Source organism: Dermochelys coriacea, chromosome 2, assembly GCF_009764565.3.
Source record: "Dermochelys coriacea isolate rDerCor1 chromosome 2, rDerCor1.pri.v4, whole genome shotgun sequence".
In the NCBI taxonomy this organism is placed as follows: domain Eukaryota; kingdom Metazoa; phylum Chordata; order Testudines; family Dermochelyidae; genus Dermochelys; species Dermochelys coriacea.
In genome coordinates, this window is record NC_050069.1 from 118,198,199 (window position 1) to 118,214,275 (window position 16,077).

Below are 16,077 nucleotides of genomic sequence, written 5' to 3' on the forward strand. Positions count from 1 at the left end.
GATATATTAGCTGAAGTGCTGTATGCAATACATGAGAAGTAATTTTTCCACTCAGCACTGATAAGGCATCAGCTGGAGTATTGTGTCCAGTTCTGGGGACTACACTTTTGGAAAAATATGGACAAACTGGAAAGTCCAGAGGAGAGCAACAAAAACATGATTAAAGGTCTAGAAAACATGACCTACAAGGAAAGACAGAAAAAATTGGGTTTCTTTAGTTTGGAGAAGAGAAGACTGACATAACAGGGGGACATAACAGTCTTCAAGTAAACAAAATGTTGTTATAAAGAGTAGGGTGATAAATTGTTCTCCTTAAACACTAAGGACAGGATAAGAAGCAATGGCCTTAAACTCCAGAAAGGGAGATTTAGGCTAGACATTAGGAAAAGCTTCCTAGCTGTGCCGGTAGTTATGCACTGGAACAAATTACCTAGGGAAATTGTGGTATCACCGTCACTGGGGAGGGGAAGGGAGAGGGAGTTAAGAACAAGTTACACAAATACCTGTCAGGGATCATAGCTCAGTGATACGCAGACTGATGCTCAGGAGCCATGAATGGCTCTTTAATGTGTCTCCTGTGACTCCTTACAGCCCATGGTATTAAAACATTGTGTGTTTTAATTATTAACCCATCCAAGTTAGTAAAAGAATCCTGATTGGTCAATATGTTATTAACCAATTGTAGTTGATAAAATAATAATACTTGGTCAGTCATTTTGTTGTGAGAATTTAGATTAGATACATAGATGCTCGATTAGACAGTAAATGAAACAATGAATGTGGCCCTTTTGGATAATGTTGATGGCTAATTTGACTTCTAAACCACGGATGTCTGAGTATCACTGGTCTAGATAATTCTTAGACCTGCCTCTCTGCAGGGGGCTGGAGTAGATGACCTATTGAGGTCCCTTCCAGTCCTACATTTCTATGATTCTGTGATTATATTATCAAGTAACCTTTAACAGAGGGATTTCCTGGAGAAAATAGCCTACATAGTTTTCCAAGTGCATTGAATTTGATCTTCCTGTATAAGTAAAGCATGTTTTTTTAACCTATCAAGATATAAAGTTCAGCTCCTGTAATTCTGGGGCTGTCTTCTTCTCCTTCTCATTTTCCTTGGTGTAACTCCCCTAAAGTCAATCAAGTTACTGTACTTCTGATTTACAAAGGTGCAATTCAAAGGAGAATCAGGACTACAATGCTTAGCAATGTTTCTGTAGCAGTTTTACTCTAAATTTCCAGGATAAGCTCTATTACATATCCATTTAGTATCTATTTGAAATGGAACATACCCATTTTAGTGTGCATGAATAATGTTAGCAATGCAGAATCTTTAGTCTAAAATTACATGGCTTCGCCCTAGACTCTTGTCTCATTTTAAGTCAACAAAATTATATTCCTCGAATGGCATTCTGGACTAAGTTACTGCTGAGTTTCTTCAGTCCACATCCATTTTATATTTTATGAAGTCTACTTCCCAATAAATGAAACAGTATTATTCTGTTATTATCATTTTTCAGTATTATTGAACAGTAATAACCTCTATTAACCTGGGCAAAAAATATTCTAAGTGATTTCTGCACCTTCCAAATATTCCCACCTCCTTAAAAAAGGAGTCCTCTACCCCAGACTTCACAGTTGCCGTAGTTAGTGAAAAAGAGTGACCGTTCCTTATTTACCTGTTCTGATGTTCTTGCAGGACTTGATAGATGCTGATAAGAAAGGTTTGATTTTTAAAACTTCCCATGACACAGTCCTTGTAGATTCGGAATTCCGCAGCAGTAACCGCCTCCCCCTCTGGGATCTGCGACAAGTTAAACTTGAACTCTTTGTGGTGTCGCTGGTGAGGCGTGAACTCCTTGTCATATTCAACTACAACATTACCAAAACAAAAACAAAACAAAACAGATTGTGACAAATTGAAATTAACAACAAGAGTTTTCTCACATTCTGTCATCTCACAGCTCTTTACAACATTCATTAAGCTCCATGTTAGCCTGTGAGAGAGGAAATTATTTATTTTTTCCATTCTGACGATGTGGCTATTGAAGCATAGAGAGGGACAGATAAAATTAAGTGAGCCCAGTAAGTCAGTGGCTGACCCACAAACACAACCCAGATCTCCTGACACCCAGGTTTATGCTTTAGGCTTCCAATCAAAATAAAATAATATTTGTATGACATTATGTCCAGAGTTAAAGTTGACCAAAACCACCGAGTTCCTCTTCCCTTTGTGGAAGCTTGCTTTAGCATGAGAACTGCAAGCCAGTGGCCTCGGTTTTATGAGGCTCATAAATAGATACGAGATATGTATGGTAAGTGAGAACCAAATCAGGCCACCTGCATTTATTCAAAGAGGTTTGCACCTTAGGATTTGCATTTTCTTCTCCAGAGGTTTTTCTTTTAATTTCTCTTCCCTTGTATACCTTCATAGTGCCTTGTTTGGGTTTTAACTTAATCCACTGTCATTTTGTCTTTGTTCCCTGGATTTTAATTTTATAATAATTTGTTTTAAAATGTTTATAAACCACAAAGACTTAAAAAAAATCCAGTAAAGTTGCTCTCAGTAAAGAGCTGAAACAGGAATTGTGTCAGTAATAAATAAATCAACATTATGTTATCAATGTGAACATGTTGTAATTATGGATCAGTGATGAGGGGAAGATTTTCCTTTTAAATCAGCCTGATGCTTTTTCCCCTTAACATGTCAACTTGCTCCTGCTCAAGAAGAAAAACCATACCATTTCCACCACCCCATCTTCCATCATTTTCAAATTACTTCCTACCTACGTTGGAATTTATATGGCCTTTACAACAACATTTGAGTGCCTCAAAATGTTCATTAAATTATCCTCACATTATCCTCCAGAGTAAGGAGAGATGCCCATTTTACAGATGGGAAGCTGAGGCAGAGAAGATTAAATGACTTGTCCAAGGACACAGGAAATCTGTGGCAGAGTGGGGAATTGAGCCCTGTGTCTCAGTCTAGTGACTTATCCTCAAGCCCACTAAGAAAAGAAAAGCCACCCCGCTGTTCTCATTACACACAGTTCATGGATAGACACTCCTCAATCTTTCGTTTCTGTCTATTTACTCCCTCCCCCTCCACCCCCAACTCCAATCTTGGCTTCCTCTGTGTCCTCTCCTATTACTAATCTGCAGTTGGAAGCTGTTCTTTCATTTGTGGTGCCTCATCTAGCTGGAACTTTATTGCGGTTCCCTTCAAGATTATTTAGTCATTTCCTTCTCTTTGCAGCTTCCCTGGAAATCTTTTCACCAACAACTAACTGTGTGCAGTGCACTTTGTTGTACTATGCACTAAGGATGCTTTATAAAAGTTATGGTATAAATAGGTGAATTTGCAAATTGAGGTCATAGATAAAGGACTATTAATTTTGGCACCTCTACATCATTAAATATTGGCTTGATCAGTATAGAATTTACACAAATGAGAGTACAGGCTATTGAGTCTAAGACAATGGTTTTCAACCTTTTTACATTTGCAGACGCTTGAAAATTTTCAAATGAAGGTGTGGACCCCTTTAGAAATCTTAAGACAGTCTGTGGACCACCCAGGGGTCCACGGGCCACACGTTGAAAACCACTGGTCTAAGAACTTTCAGAAAGCGGACTGGGTTGCCCATTGTTTTCCTTCACCAATTGTACAAGTAGTGGTATCATTCCCTTCTAATGCTTCAGAATACATTTGTTCAATGTACTGTATCCTTCCGGTCTTCTTTATTGGCAGGTGTTGTTTTTAACCAAAAGTTTCATTACACTATAGGTAGGAATTTTTATTTGAGATTGCAGTCGCTGTATTTTACTGATGGTCCATGTTGCCACAAAGCATCCCATCTAAAATCAGCTTTCAAGGTGGAATGATATAAGAGATTGATATTCACCAGTATTAGTAGGCCTTTATTTATTTGTATGTGCTCTGTAAAAGGGCTGTAATATCTGGTTATTTCTAAGAGCGTTACATCTATTTTCATCCCCTGAAGAAAGTGTAACTGAGCATACTTTTCTAAACACGATGTTGGCATATTTCATACGCATAGAAGAGTCCAAGCAATAAAAAGGCAGGGGTTAAGATTAAAGAGACAGAGACCAAGTTCTGAACATCTTGCTACAAGATATGCAGATATATATAGCGACTGGTGATGGAATGATCTGAATCAGCTATTGGGAGGGATGGGTGGGGGAAGAATGAAACAATAATACTTGCCTAGGAACTTATTAGACCTGAATGTCTCATTTAGCATGTAGCTTCTATACCTCTACACTTTCCCAGATTCTACCAGTGCAACAGATCTGGGCTCTACTCCCCACTCTGTCTACTACACTTGTCACATAGTGTGGGACTGAATCAACATTGTGCTAAACAATGCAGTGTGGGGGGAAAAAACTACATAGAAAGGTCCCTTTCTCCAAGATTTGTTGCAAAAGATGAGGTTGGACGAGCAAAGGTAGATGGAGAAAAGAATGGTATGGAAATACAAAGAAGGAATGGGAAGAAAACTAACAGGACAAGGAAGAGCCCCAGGAAAGGATGCTGGGGGAAATGAGAGAGAACAGGAGAACAAGAAGGAGACAGTAAGACTTAAATCAGAAAAGGAGAGAGAGAGACAAGAAACAAATGAAAGAAGCATTCCATGTCTCTTGCTAGTCACAGATAGGAAGCCCTGCCTCAAGATCTGACTCAGCATCAGTAAGCGTAGGAGCAAAAGGAAAGTGCTGTCCCATCCGACAAGTGGTAGGAACACACCAAATATGAAGGGGGTCAGTTTTTTCCCATTAAAATATCTCCAGATTTCAATTTGGAGAAGTGGTGTGGTATTGAAGTACCTCCTCCCCACCTCACTCCAAAATGTGCACTTAAAAGCGATATAGTCAATGTGAAATCTAGTCAATTTTTAAAAGAGTACAAAGTAATTTCAAGTGCAATACATGCCCCAAGTTCCTCTCTCAGTTTTTATGATCCGAAAAGCACATTTTAAAAATATTTTTGTCTTTCACTGTCACGGTGCAAAAGACCACACAAACAGGGGAAGCGGACAAAAATTACTAAAGGAGAAATGATGAAACTGACTGTACTCAAAGTGCTGTCAGAGTAAAGTAATTGAAACAAAGAAAAAAAAAACTTTTGTTCTCCAATCTCTTTCAGCTACAGTAAACATAGACGTTAGTGGTTACAGCAGCATGTACAACAAATTCAGAAAGAAGTGTTATTTTTAAGTTGATTTTGTCCCTCTAAAATGAGTCCAGAAAGTGTCCCTACAATATCACAGGACTAGGAAAAAAATTAAATCAAGCTTGTATGAAACTATCATAAAAGTTTAACTGTTTGGTTGGAAAGTTTTTCTCAAATTTCCCATTATATAGTGCAGCATGGTGTTTCTCCTTGTATGGGTGGATTTGGTGGGATATTTAAATTGTATATATTCATCACTGTCACGCCATCAAGTTAACCATCAGTTGTTTTCATTCTACAGGAAAGCTTTAAAAATAAAATCCCAACAGCTGTTCGCAGTGGGGCTTTTTACCATGATTTAGAAACAGTTCAATTTTAATAAAGAACTCGTGTTGTAAAACCCACAGTAAACACCAAAAGGCAAGGTTCTAGCTCAGAGGTGGGCAAACTATGGCCCGTGGGATCCTCCTGCCCGGCCCCTGAGCTCCTGGCCTGGGAACCTAGCCCCGGCTCCTCTTCCTGGTGTTCCTCCTCTCCCACAGCCTCAGCGCACTGCGCCGCTGGCACAATGCTCTGGGTGGCCAGGCAGCACAGCTGCAGAGCCCCGGCCTGACCTGATGCTCTGGGCGGCGCAGCTGTAGCGCCGCCAGCCACCAGTGCTCCAGGCAGCGTGGTAAGGGGGCAGGGAACAGGGAGGGTTGGATGGGGCAGGGGTCCCAGGGGGTCAGTCAGGAAGGACAAGGGGGGATTGGATGGGGCAGCAGGAGGCAGTCAGGGGTGGAGGGTCCAGGGGTGGTCAGGAAACAGGGAGCAGGGGGTGGTGGATGTGGTAGGAGTCTCAGGGGGGCCCATCAGGGGACAGGGGGGTTGGATGGGGCAGGAATCCCGGGGGAGCCATCAGGGGGTGAAAAGCGGGGGTGTCGGATAGGAGGTGGGGGCTGGGCCACGCCTGGCTGTTTGGGGAGACACAGCCTCCCCTAACTGGTCCTCCATACAATTTTGGAAACCTGATGTGGCCTTCAGGCCAAAAAGTCTGCCCGCCCCTGTTCTAGCTGCTGGTATTACACTGCATCAGGTGACCCATTATTCAAAGAGCAGACAGTGCACACCAAAACACCAACAAACAGTCATAAGGAAAAAACAACTTCTTACACTGCTTTCCAATCTTTTTTCAATGTGAATTTGTTCAGCCTAGTCTGATCAGTCGTTTGTGAAAGTCCAAATTAATTTCTAACCTAAGGCTTCTGTATGTATTCAAACTTTATAAGCTGATGGCAGAAGAAAAAATAAGGGAATCTTTAACATTCAACAGGTTGAAAATGAGCTTCACATTGCTGGTCATCTTCAGGCTCTGAGTCTAGCCAATGCTAGCAGAGAAGAACAGAAGAAGATACCGCAGGACTATGACAAAAATTACAGCCTTATACAAAAGTTATCACAATATATTATTCTATTATTACTCATTTATTATGGAGTTTCTTAGGTACAGTACGGACTTGTAGTATCACAAGTAGAAATGTGACTGAGCTGTGAAGTTTGGGCGTGTTTGCATTTGGGATTTTGGTTTGGGTTAATTTCTGGACATGACTATTGTTACAAGAAGTGTGTGTGTGTGTGTGTGTGTGTGTGTGTGTTTAATAGAGAAGGTGCCAGCAGCATGTTATATCAGCTCTTAGCAAATAGCTAAATTACTGTATGAATACAACAATATGAATAAATATTTAAAAGTCAAGAAACTCAAAGTTAAAGTTTTTTGTGGATGTGAATTGTGTGCATTTTAATTCTAAACCAATGTTTCAATAGCTATTTTTGCACAGAATTTCTTTGATTTAAAAATAACCTACCACTTGTAACACACTTCCTAATTTTAAAGCACTATATAAGAAAGCTGATTAATTAAATAAAAAAAAGAAAGAACAATCACACAATAAAAGAATCTAACCAAATATATTTAAGTGATTGTACCATTATACTTTCATTTGAATGTCTCACATGTATCTTGTAGTGTAGTAGGTGCATCAGTCCCAGGATACTAGAGACACAAGGTGGTGGCTCTGTGTGGCTCAAAAGCTTGTCTCTCTGACCAACAAAAGTTGGTCCAAGAAAAGATATTACCTCACTCACCTTGCTTCTCTCACCTGTCTTGGAAGACAGTGAAGAGAAGAAAATAGTGACAGTCATTTAAATAAATTCTCCTTGGGTAACTGATTTTCAAGTGCTTCGCTATTTCTCCATAAAATCATTTCAAACATAACCAAGGCACTAGCCCTTACTGAGTAGGTTGCCTGCTATCGCTATTTTATTGTAAGTCTTGCCATATTTGGCAGGAGTTGTTTGTTTGTTTTTTTAAAGTCCCAGCTCTCGGAGTCAGGTGATTATGTGACAGACAGCTCTTGTAAAATAAGTTTCTAGCCCATGTGGTTGCAAAGAAAAGCATGAAGACATGAACTTGAGTGCACCCCACAAGCTCAGAATTCAGAAGGCAAAATGAAAAAGGAATCTAAAAAAAAGTAATATATTTTAAAAGTCATGATTTTTAGGCCAATGTCATGACTTTTGGGGGCCTAGACTCATGATTTTTGAACACTATTATATCCAAAGCCTGAAATCTGAAGTTTTTAAAAAATTGCATCCTGACAACTTTAAAGAAATACTTACTCCTGTATGTAAAATCACACTTTCATATTTAATAAATGAATATGATTTATTAAAATTTAATTTAATAAACCATAATTTAAAAGCAAGTTTCACTTTTTGTATGGCTACAAAAAACATAAGGAATCTCAGCTCCAAGAGTTTCCCCCTTTCCTCTCACCCCACAACATTACAAAGCCCCTGAAAAAGAGGCCACTTAAAATCCCCCTCTGTCACAACTATAGCATTACTATCAAATTGAAGGGCCAACTCTGCACTCCATTACACAAGTTTTATGCACTAAAATCAGTGGTTTTATGCACTAAAATCACCAATGTAAAACTATCATAATGATCAGGCCCTTAATATTTTAGCATCAGTATTCTTCATGAAACACACAAACTATGTGGCTAACACAAACTATGTGGCTAACACATACATACAACACGTACATACAGAACCATACAACCATCTCTGACACCTATGCAATTATGGCTTTCAGGGGGTTTGCACAGGATCAAACTAATTGGAGCTTAAGAAAAAACGTGTTAGATTTTGTGCAAGATGGAACAGAATCCACCTCCCTCAGCCATGGTTATATAAGTAGATGTAACAATGCATAACCCCACGCCCCCATCTGTTAAGTAAAGAGATGCTATTTTTAACATAAGCATTGCGCAGAATAGGGAAAAAAATCAAAGAGTTTTTACCTCCATTTTGCATTTGTGAAGAAGCAACTTTGTGAACTTTGTGAACTTTGAGAACTTGCATGCAAGTGTTAAAATCTACTAACTGGACATGCATGTGTAAATGACAGAAAAGTAGCATGCTTACAAGTAGAGGTCACTTAGAACATATGACTCATAACAAACATTTACATTTACTTGTTTTTGTTGATTTTCATGCCATATTTTAAAAAAATATTTAGGTTTAGTTAGGAGCTCGCTTAGAAATCAGTTTACATCCAGAAGGAACCACTAGAATCATCCAGTCTGACCTCCTGTACATCACAGGTCACGAATATCACTGTGACGTTGCACTCCATAATGCTTTATAGAAATATGCTTATGAGTGTAAATATGACATAACTGTAATATGTTTTATGCAACATATGCCATGTAACATATATTTGCAAAGGTTACTGTTCTTCTGCATGTATTCATCCTATTCGTATGCATGTATAATTTTTATATCTGAAGTTATGAGCGTTGGCTCTATGCTTGTATTTAAAAGTGTTTACCACAGAAAGCACCTAAGGCAGATTTGGTCAACATAGTGTGAAGGGTTTATTCAAGAAATTGGGAGTACTTGGTTAACAATGGACCTTGAAAGACACCAATCCACATCTGAGCTTTCCTGGGAATGTCCTGTAGAAAATTGAGTCATGCATGGACATGTGGCTTGCCCATGTGACTCCAAAACTCCATTTTGTAGCTGGATTCTACATGGGGGGTTTCTACTCACAAGAGAAAAACTATATAAACCCTTGAATACCCCTCCATTTTGTCTTCATCTGGCTCAAGAGATAGCCTCTCCATCCCAAAGAGATGCTTGAAAGAAACTGGAACAAAGGACAGTAACTACAGGAGTTTGAGTGATTGCTGAACCCAGACTAGAAGGAGGCCAGTCTGTGAAAAAAGCCTATTGAAACATCTCTGAGGGTGAGATTTAGCTGTTTTCAGTTTTCTTACTGTATTAGGCTTAGACTTGCATGTTTTATTTTATTTTGCTTGATAATTCACTTTGTTCTGTCTGTTATTACTTAGAACCACTTAAATCCTACTTTTGTATTTAATAAAATCACTTTTTACTTATTAATTAACCCAGAGTATGTATTAATACTTGGCGGGGGGGGGGAGGAAACAGCTGTGCATATTTCTCTATTAGTGTTATAGAGAGTGAACAATTTATGAGTTTACCCTGTATAAGCTTTTTACAGGGTAAAATGGATTTATTTGGGGTTTGGACCCCATTGGGGGTTGGGTATCTGAGTGCTGGAGACAGGAGTACTTCTTAAGCTATTTTCAGTTAAGCCTGCAGCTTGTGGGGGACGTGGTTCAGACCTGGAACTGTGTTTGCAGCAGGCAAGCATGTCTGGCTCAAACCAGACAAGGGACTGAAGTCCCAAGCTGGCAGGGAAAACAGGCTCAGAGGTAATCTAGGCACATCACGTGGCACAAGGTCACTGCCAGTGTGACCTGGAGGAAAATTTCTTCCTGGTTCCACATAAGGTGATCAGCTAAACCATGAGTATGTGAGCAGGAGCAAGCCAACCAAGCACTTTAGAGAGAATGCTAGGTGCCCCCTCAGAGTCCTGGTCCACCACATCCAATGTCCTATATCTCCAGCCATGGGCATCTGTGATCAGCATCATGGGCAACTGTAAAAAACCCTCCCAGAATACACTGACAGTGGCCAACCCTGAAGCATGAACTTTAGGAACACAAGACAAACTGGAAGTGAGCCTCATGGCTGTTAAGCCCTGCCTCCTACCATGACAAGCAAGCCTGTCATACAATTGCGCTCATAAATGTATCCATCTCTTTCTTAAAACTAATTAAGGGGTTTGCCCCCACAACTCCTATTGGGAGGCTGTTCCAGGACCTCACCTCTCTAATGGTAAGAAACCTTCCTCTAATTCCAAGACTGAATTTGTTCATGGCCAGTTTATATCCATTTGGTCTTGTGCCAACATTGTTCTTTATCTTAAATAGCTCTTCATCCTCCTTGGTATTTACCTCCCTAATGTATTTCTACAGAGCAATCATATCCTCTCTCAGCCTCTTTCTGCAAAACTAAACAAGTCAAGCTCTTCCAGTCTCCTCTCATAAAGATAGGACCTCTCTGTGATATTACCTGATAAAACATGACCATGTAGATCATTGTGCTACCACAGTTCTATAATTTCTACAAATTTTATACAAAGTATGTCAAGTAAGGTGTCTATGGAAAGGTTATGATTTGCTGAATATGACTATGCTATTTGTATGCATGTATCATTTTTGTATCTGAAGTTACGAGTATTAACTATGTACCTGTATTTCGAATGTTTGCTGCTGTGGTAACACCCACAAGGGTGAAAGGCCCATCAAGGAACACTTAACTCACAATGGACCATGGGAGACGCCTATCTATACTTAATGGACTTTCCTGTGAACATTCTAACTAGAGTATGTGTGATGGAGTCTACGATGACTAAGCGAAGCAGGCATGGACATGTGACTTGCCCATGTGACTCCAAACACCATCATGTTCCCTGTAATTTTCCCACAGTGAGAACAATGGGTTTCCCTTCATTTGGCCGAAGCTATAAAAGGCCCTGGAGACATCTCCATTTTGGCTTCTTTCCTGATCAAACCTCTCGACTATGAACTTATTCCAATGGAAAGAACGAGGAGTACTTGTGGCACCTTAGAGACTAACACATTTATTTGGGCATAAACTTTCATGGCTAAAATCCACTTCATCAGATGCATGGAAGTGGGTTTTAACCCATGAAAGCTTATACCCAAATAAATGCGTTAGTCTCTAAGGTGCCACAAGTACGCCTCGTTCTTTTTGCTGATACAGACTAACATGGCTGCCATTCTGAAACTTATTCTAATGGGAGCATTCTAACCAAGGGACTGAGGACCTCCAATGATTTGGAAGCAACCAGAGACTTAACTTATTCCATCACTGCTACAAGCCTGAACCAAGAACTTTGCAATTACTGTATGTATTTGATTCCTTTAACCAATTTTAACTCACACCTTTTTCTTTTTATAAATAAATCTTTAGCTATTAGATACTAAAGGATTGGCAACAGCATGATTATTGGGCAAGATCTGAGTTATATATTGACCTGGGTATGTGGCTGTACCTTTTGGATCAGAAGAATCCTTTTGTTTCATGAAACTGGTTTTAAATAACTACTCATCATTAAGTCTAGTGTCTGGATGTTGAATCCAGGACTGAAATACCTAAAGAGGCTGCAATTCTGACTTGTTAGTCAGTGTGGTGAGACAGAAGTTTACTTTTGTTGCTGAATTGGTATAGCTTATGGGAGAATAACCAACGGTTTTGGGGTGTGTCTGCCCTATTTCTCAGCAGCTTGTTCTGAATTTGGTATTCTCAGTTGTGACTGCTGGAGGCACAGTGACACCTTCCACTCCCCTAACCATCCTAGTAGCTCTTCTCTGCACCTGTTCCAGTTTGAATGTATCTTCCATGATGGGTAGGACCCTTACTTTTCAGTTTTTATTTTATTTAATTTTTCCTGGGAATGTATTGGTGTTCATTACAATAACAAAAACAGCTAAAAATCAGTGTAAAAACTATTAATAATTTTTCTCGATAAATATTGGGGTTTATTTTGGTGGACAGAAGGACAGATTTTCATTCTCTTCCCATTTTAGTGTGTCAAATTTTTAAGCAGTTATCTGCAATAGCTTGAAATGTGTATGTGGTGGGCATGAGATTCATCGGTATGTTCAGATGTGCACGCACTTCAGAGCTTGCATGCGTGTCTGTTTATTGTATGTGTCTTCTAGACTATACATGGCCTTACTTCAACAGGTAGATTTGCATATACACACAGACTAATGTATTATCATAATATTTAGTTTCTCATGCAATGTATTGTATTTTCCTAATAAAACAAGTTATTTTTATATATTTGAATATATTTTATATATTTGAATTTTATATATTTTTTTATATGTTTGAAAAGTAGGGTGAAAAATCAGAAAAAAAAATAACACTTTTTGTAAACCCAGGAGGGTTCAGTAAAAATCGGTTTAAACTGAAAACGAAGGGGCTTAAACGTGGGTGACCACAGTATTGTACACAGTATTCCAGATGAGATCTCACCAAGGCCTTGTACAATGGTATCTCTCTCTTTCTCTCTGAAATGCTTCACCTAATACATTCTAGGATGATATTTGCTTTTTTCACAACTGCATCATAGTGGTAGCTCAGTCATCCTGTGATTAGAGCATACACCCAGGTCTCTCCCCTCCTCTTTCATTTCCAATGGAGTAGACCCTAACTTTGTGACCTGGCACTTAGTACTATTGAATTTCATCCCATTTCTGTCACTCCAGTCTTGAAGGTTATCCAGGTCTTCATGTATAATATTCTGATCCTCCTCTGTATTGATGATGTCTCCCAACTTTACATCATTAGCAAATTCCAATAGCACACTCCTACTTTTTGTACTAACGTCATTAATAAAAATATTACCTAAGATTGATCCCAAAACTAATCCTTGAGGAATTCCACTAATAACCTCCCTACAGTCCAATAATCCACCTTTCAACAAAAACCATTGCCTTCTCTCCTTTAGTAAATTCCCTGTCCATTTTACAATGTTTTATTGGTCCTCATCTTCCCTAATTTAACTAATTTCCCCTGTAGTACTGTCAAATACTTTACCCAAGTTCAAGTATATCAGATCATTGCACCTTCCCTTATCTTAAAAAAACAACAACAACAAATAACCATTATTTCCTCAAAGAAGGCAATCAGGTTAGTCTGGCATGATCTACATTTGGTAAACCATATTGCATTATATATATTTTTTATCATTTACCCCTATACATTTAATTTTTCTTGTTGTTGTTCATAATTTGTTCTAAAACCTTGCCTACTAACATTATTACCCAGATCACTCTTCCCCCACCACACCCCCTTTCTTAAATATAGGTACAACATTAACTGTTCTCCAATCACATGGTACTACACCCAAATAGACAGATTTATTAAAAATCCTTACTATCAGAATAGCAATCTCACGTGCCAGTTCTTTCAGTATTCTGGGATGGAAGTTATCCAGCCCCACAATTTGAACACAGTAATTTCTTTAAGATCTTCCATCTCAGATGTGGTAATTTCCATTTCTTGACACTCATTTCCATCAACTGTACTGCCTTTATGCCCATGTTCCATATTATCATCCTTACTGAAAAACTAAGACTGAATGAATACTTTGTTTTTGGGCCATACCTAGATTATCTTTAATCTCCTTCTCATCCACACTGCATAGCAATCTCATCACTCCTTATTCTCTTTTTATTTATATAACTAGAAACACTCTTATTTATTTTAATTACCTTGGCAAGAGCTAATTCAGCCATTCTCACTTTATCCTTACATTTTCCAACTGCCATGATGTAGCTTTCTTTACTAATCGAACGCCTTTTTCCATTCCCTATCTCTCTCCTTACTCTGCTCTCTGTTTACTCCTAATACCCTTTTTGAGATGATTATCCATCCAGCTGAGTCTGGAACCTTTCCCTATAAGTTTTTTTTTCCCCCTTTCTTGGGATGCAAATTTCGGACAGTTTTTGCATAGTTGATTTGAAGAAATTCCAAGCCTCCTCTACATTTAAGACTTTGAGCTCTTCAGTCCAGCTTACTTCTTTACCTAATTCCCTTAATTTCCCCAAATCTGCCCTTTTGACATTAAAAACCTTAGTTGAAAAGAAACTCAGACTGTGAAATTTACTGGTGAGGAAAACCTTTTACTTTTAAGTTCACATAGTTTGTTAAGTTAGGTATTAGCATGCATTTTACTCTTATTTTCTTTTTGTAACCAATCATGACTTTTATGCATCATAATCTATCTTTCTGTAGTTAAACTTATTTTATTGTTTTATCTTAACCAGTGTGTTTGGATTACAGTGTGTGAGAAACTCAATTTGGGATAACAAGGCTGGTGCATCATCATTTTCCTTTTATGAAATGATGGATTTTCTATGAGCTTGTACTGTTCAAAAGGGTATTGAGCAGTACAAGGCGCACATTTCTGGGAAACAAGGCTGGGACTAAGAATTTGCAGGTTTCTCCCCCTATGTAATTCAGAGTACTGGTCACAGTCAGAGGTGAAAGTAAGCCGGTACGCCCCAGTATGGCATACCGGTAAGAGCCGGTGCGCCATACCAGGACCGGCTTTCAGAGAGGGCAATTTAAAGCCCGAGGGTAGCGGCGGTGGGGCTGCGGCGGGGATTTAAAGGGCCCTGGAGCTCCAGCCGCTGCTACCCCCTGGCCCTTTAAATCCCAGCCTGAGCCCTGCTACCCGAGCCCTGGGGTAGTGGCGATGGGGCTCTGGTGGGGATTTAAAGGGCCCTGGAGCTCCAGCCGCCGTTACTGCCCCGGGGCCCTTTAAATCTTGGCCTAAGCCCTGCTGCCGAGCCTTGGGGTAGCGGCAGCGGGGCTCTGATGGGGATTTAAAGGGCCCCGGAGCTTCAGCTGCCACTACTGCCCCGGGGCCCTTTAAATCCCTGCCAGAGTCCCGCCGCCGCTACCCGAGGGCTCAGGCAGCAGGGCTTAGGCCGGGATTTAAAGGGCCCCAGAGCTCAAGCCGCCGCTACCATCCCAGCCCTTTAAATCCCTGCCTGAGCCCTGCTGCCCGAGCCCTGGGGTAGCGGCGGTGGGGCTCCAGCAGGCATTTAAAGGGCCGGGGCGGTAGCGGCGGCTGGAGCCCCAAGCCCTTTAAATCCCTGCCTGAGCCCTGCTGCCGGAGCCCTGGGGTAGGGGTGAGGGGGCTCTGGCAGGAATTTAAAGAGCCCCAGAGCTCCAGCCACCCCTACTGCCCCGGCCCTTTAAATCCCCACCGGAGCCCTGCTGCCAAAGCCCTGGGGTAGCGGCGCTGGGGCTACAGCAGGCATTTAAAGGGCTGGGGCGGTAGCAGCGGCTGGAGCCCCGGCGCCCTTTAAATCCCCGATAGAGCCCGGTCACTGCTACCCCCGGGGCTCGGGCAGCAGGGCTCAGGAGGGGATTTAAAGGGCGCCGGGAGGGTAGCGGGGTCTGGAGCTCCGGGGCCCTTTCAATCCCCGCCAAAGCCCCGCCACTGCTGCTACTCCAGAGCTCGGGCAGCAGGGCTCAGGCGGGGATTTAAAGGGCTCGGGGCTCCAGCAGCTGCTACCCCAAAGCCCCGGGGTAGCGGTGGCAGCCGGGAGCCCCCAGGGCTGCAGTAGCGGCAGCTGGAGCCTTGGGCCCTTTAAATCGCCCCCAAGCCTCCCAGCCGCCTCTGCAGCTGGTAGCTCAGGGGTGATTTAAAGGGCCCCAGGCTACCAGCTGCCACTACCCCAAATTGATTATGATCTAAATAGATTCTGTTTTGGCCATTGTGTCACTTCTATTTCTTTACAGTTTACTGTTGCAGTAATATACCACAGTATCCCCCCACCTTTACCTTTATTCCTCTCTCTCCTAAACAGCATTTTATTCTTCAATATCAGTATTCTAGTCATGTGTGGTAGTCCACCATG

The 16,077-nt window shown here is 40.8% G+C and overlaps 1 protein-coding gene across 1 annotated transcript in view; it reads right to left on the minus strand.

Moving 5' to 3' along the window:
• BMP6 (bone morphogenetic protein 6) overlaps nucleotides 1–16,077 on the minus strand; it is a 155,869-nt gene that overhangs the window by 37,456 nt on the left and 102,336 nt on the right. The window contains exon 2 of the mRNA XM_038388497.2: nucleotides 1,680–1,872. Coding sequence (XP_038244425.1) covers nucleotides 1,680–1,872 — 193 coding nt within the window. The remainder of the gene's footprint in view (nucleotides 1–1,679; nucleotides 1,873–16,077) is intronic.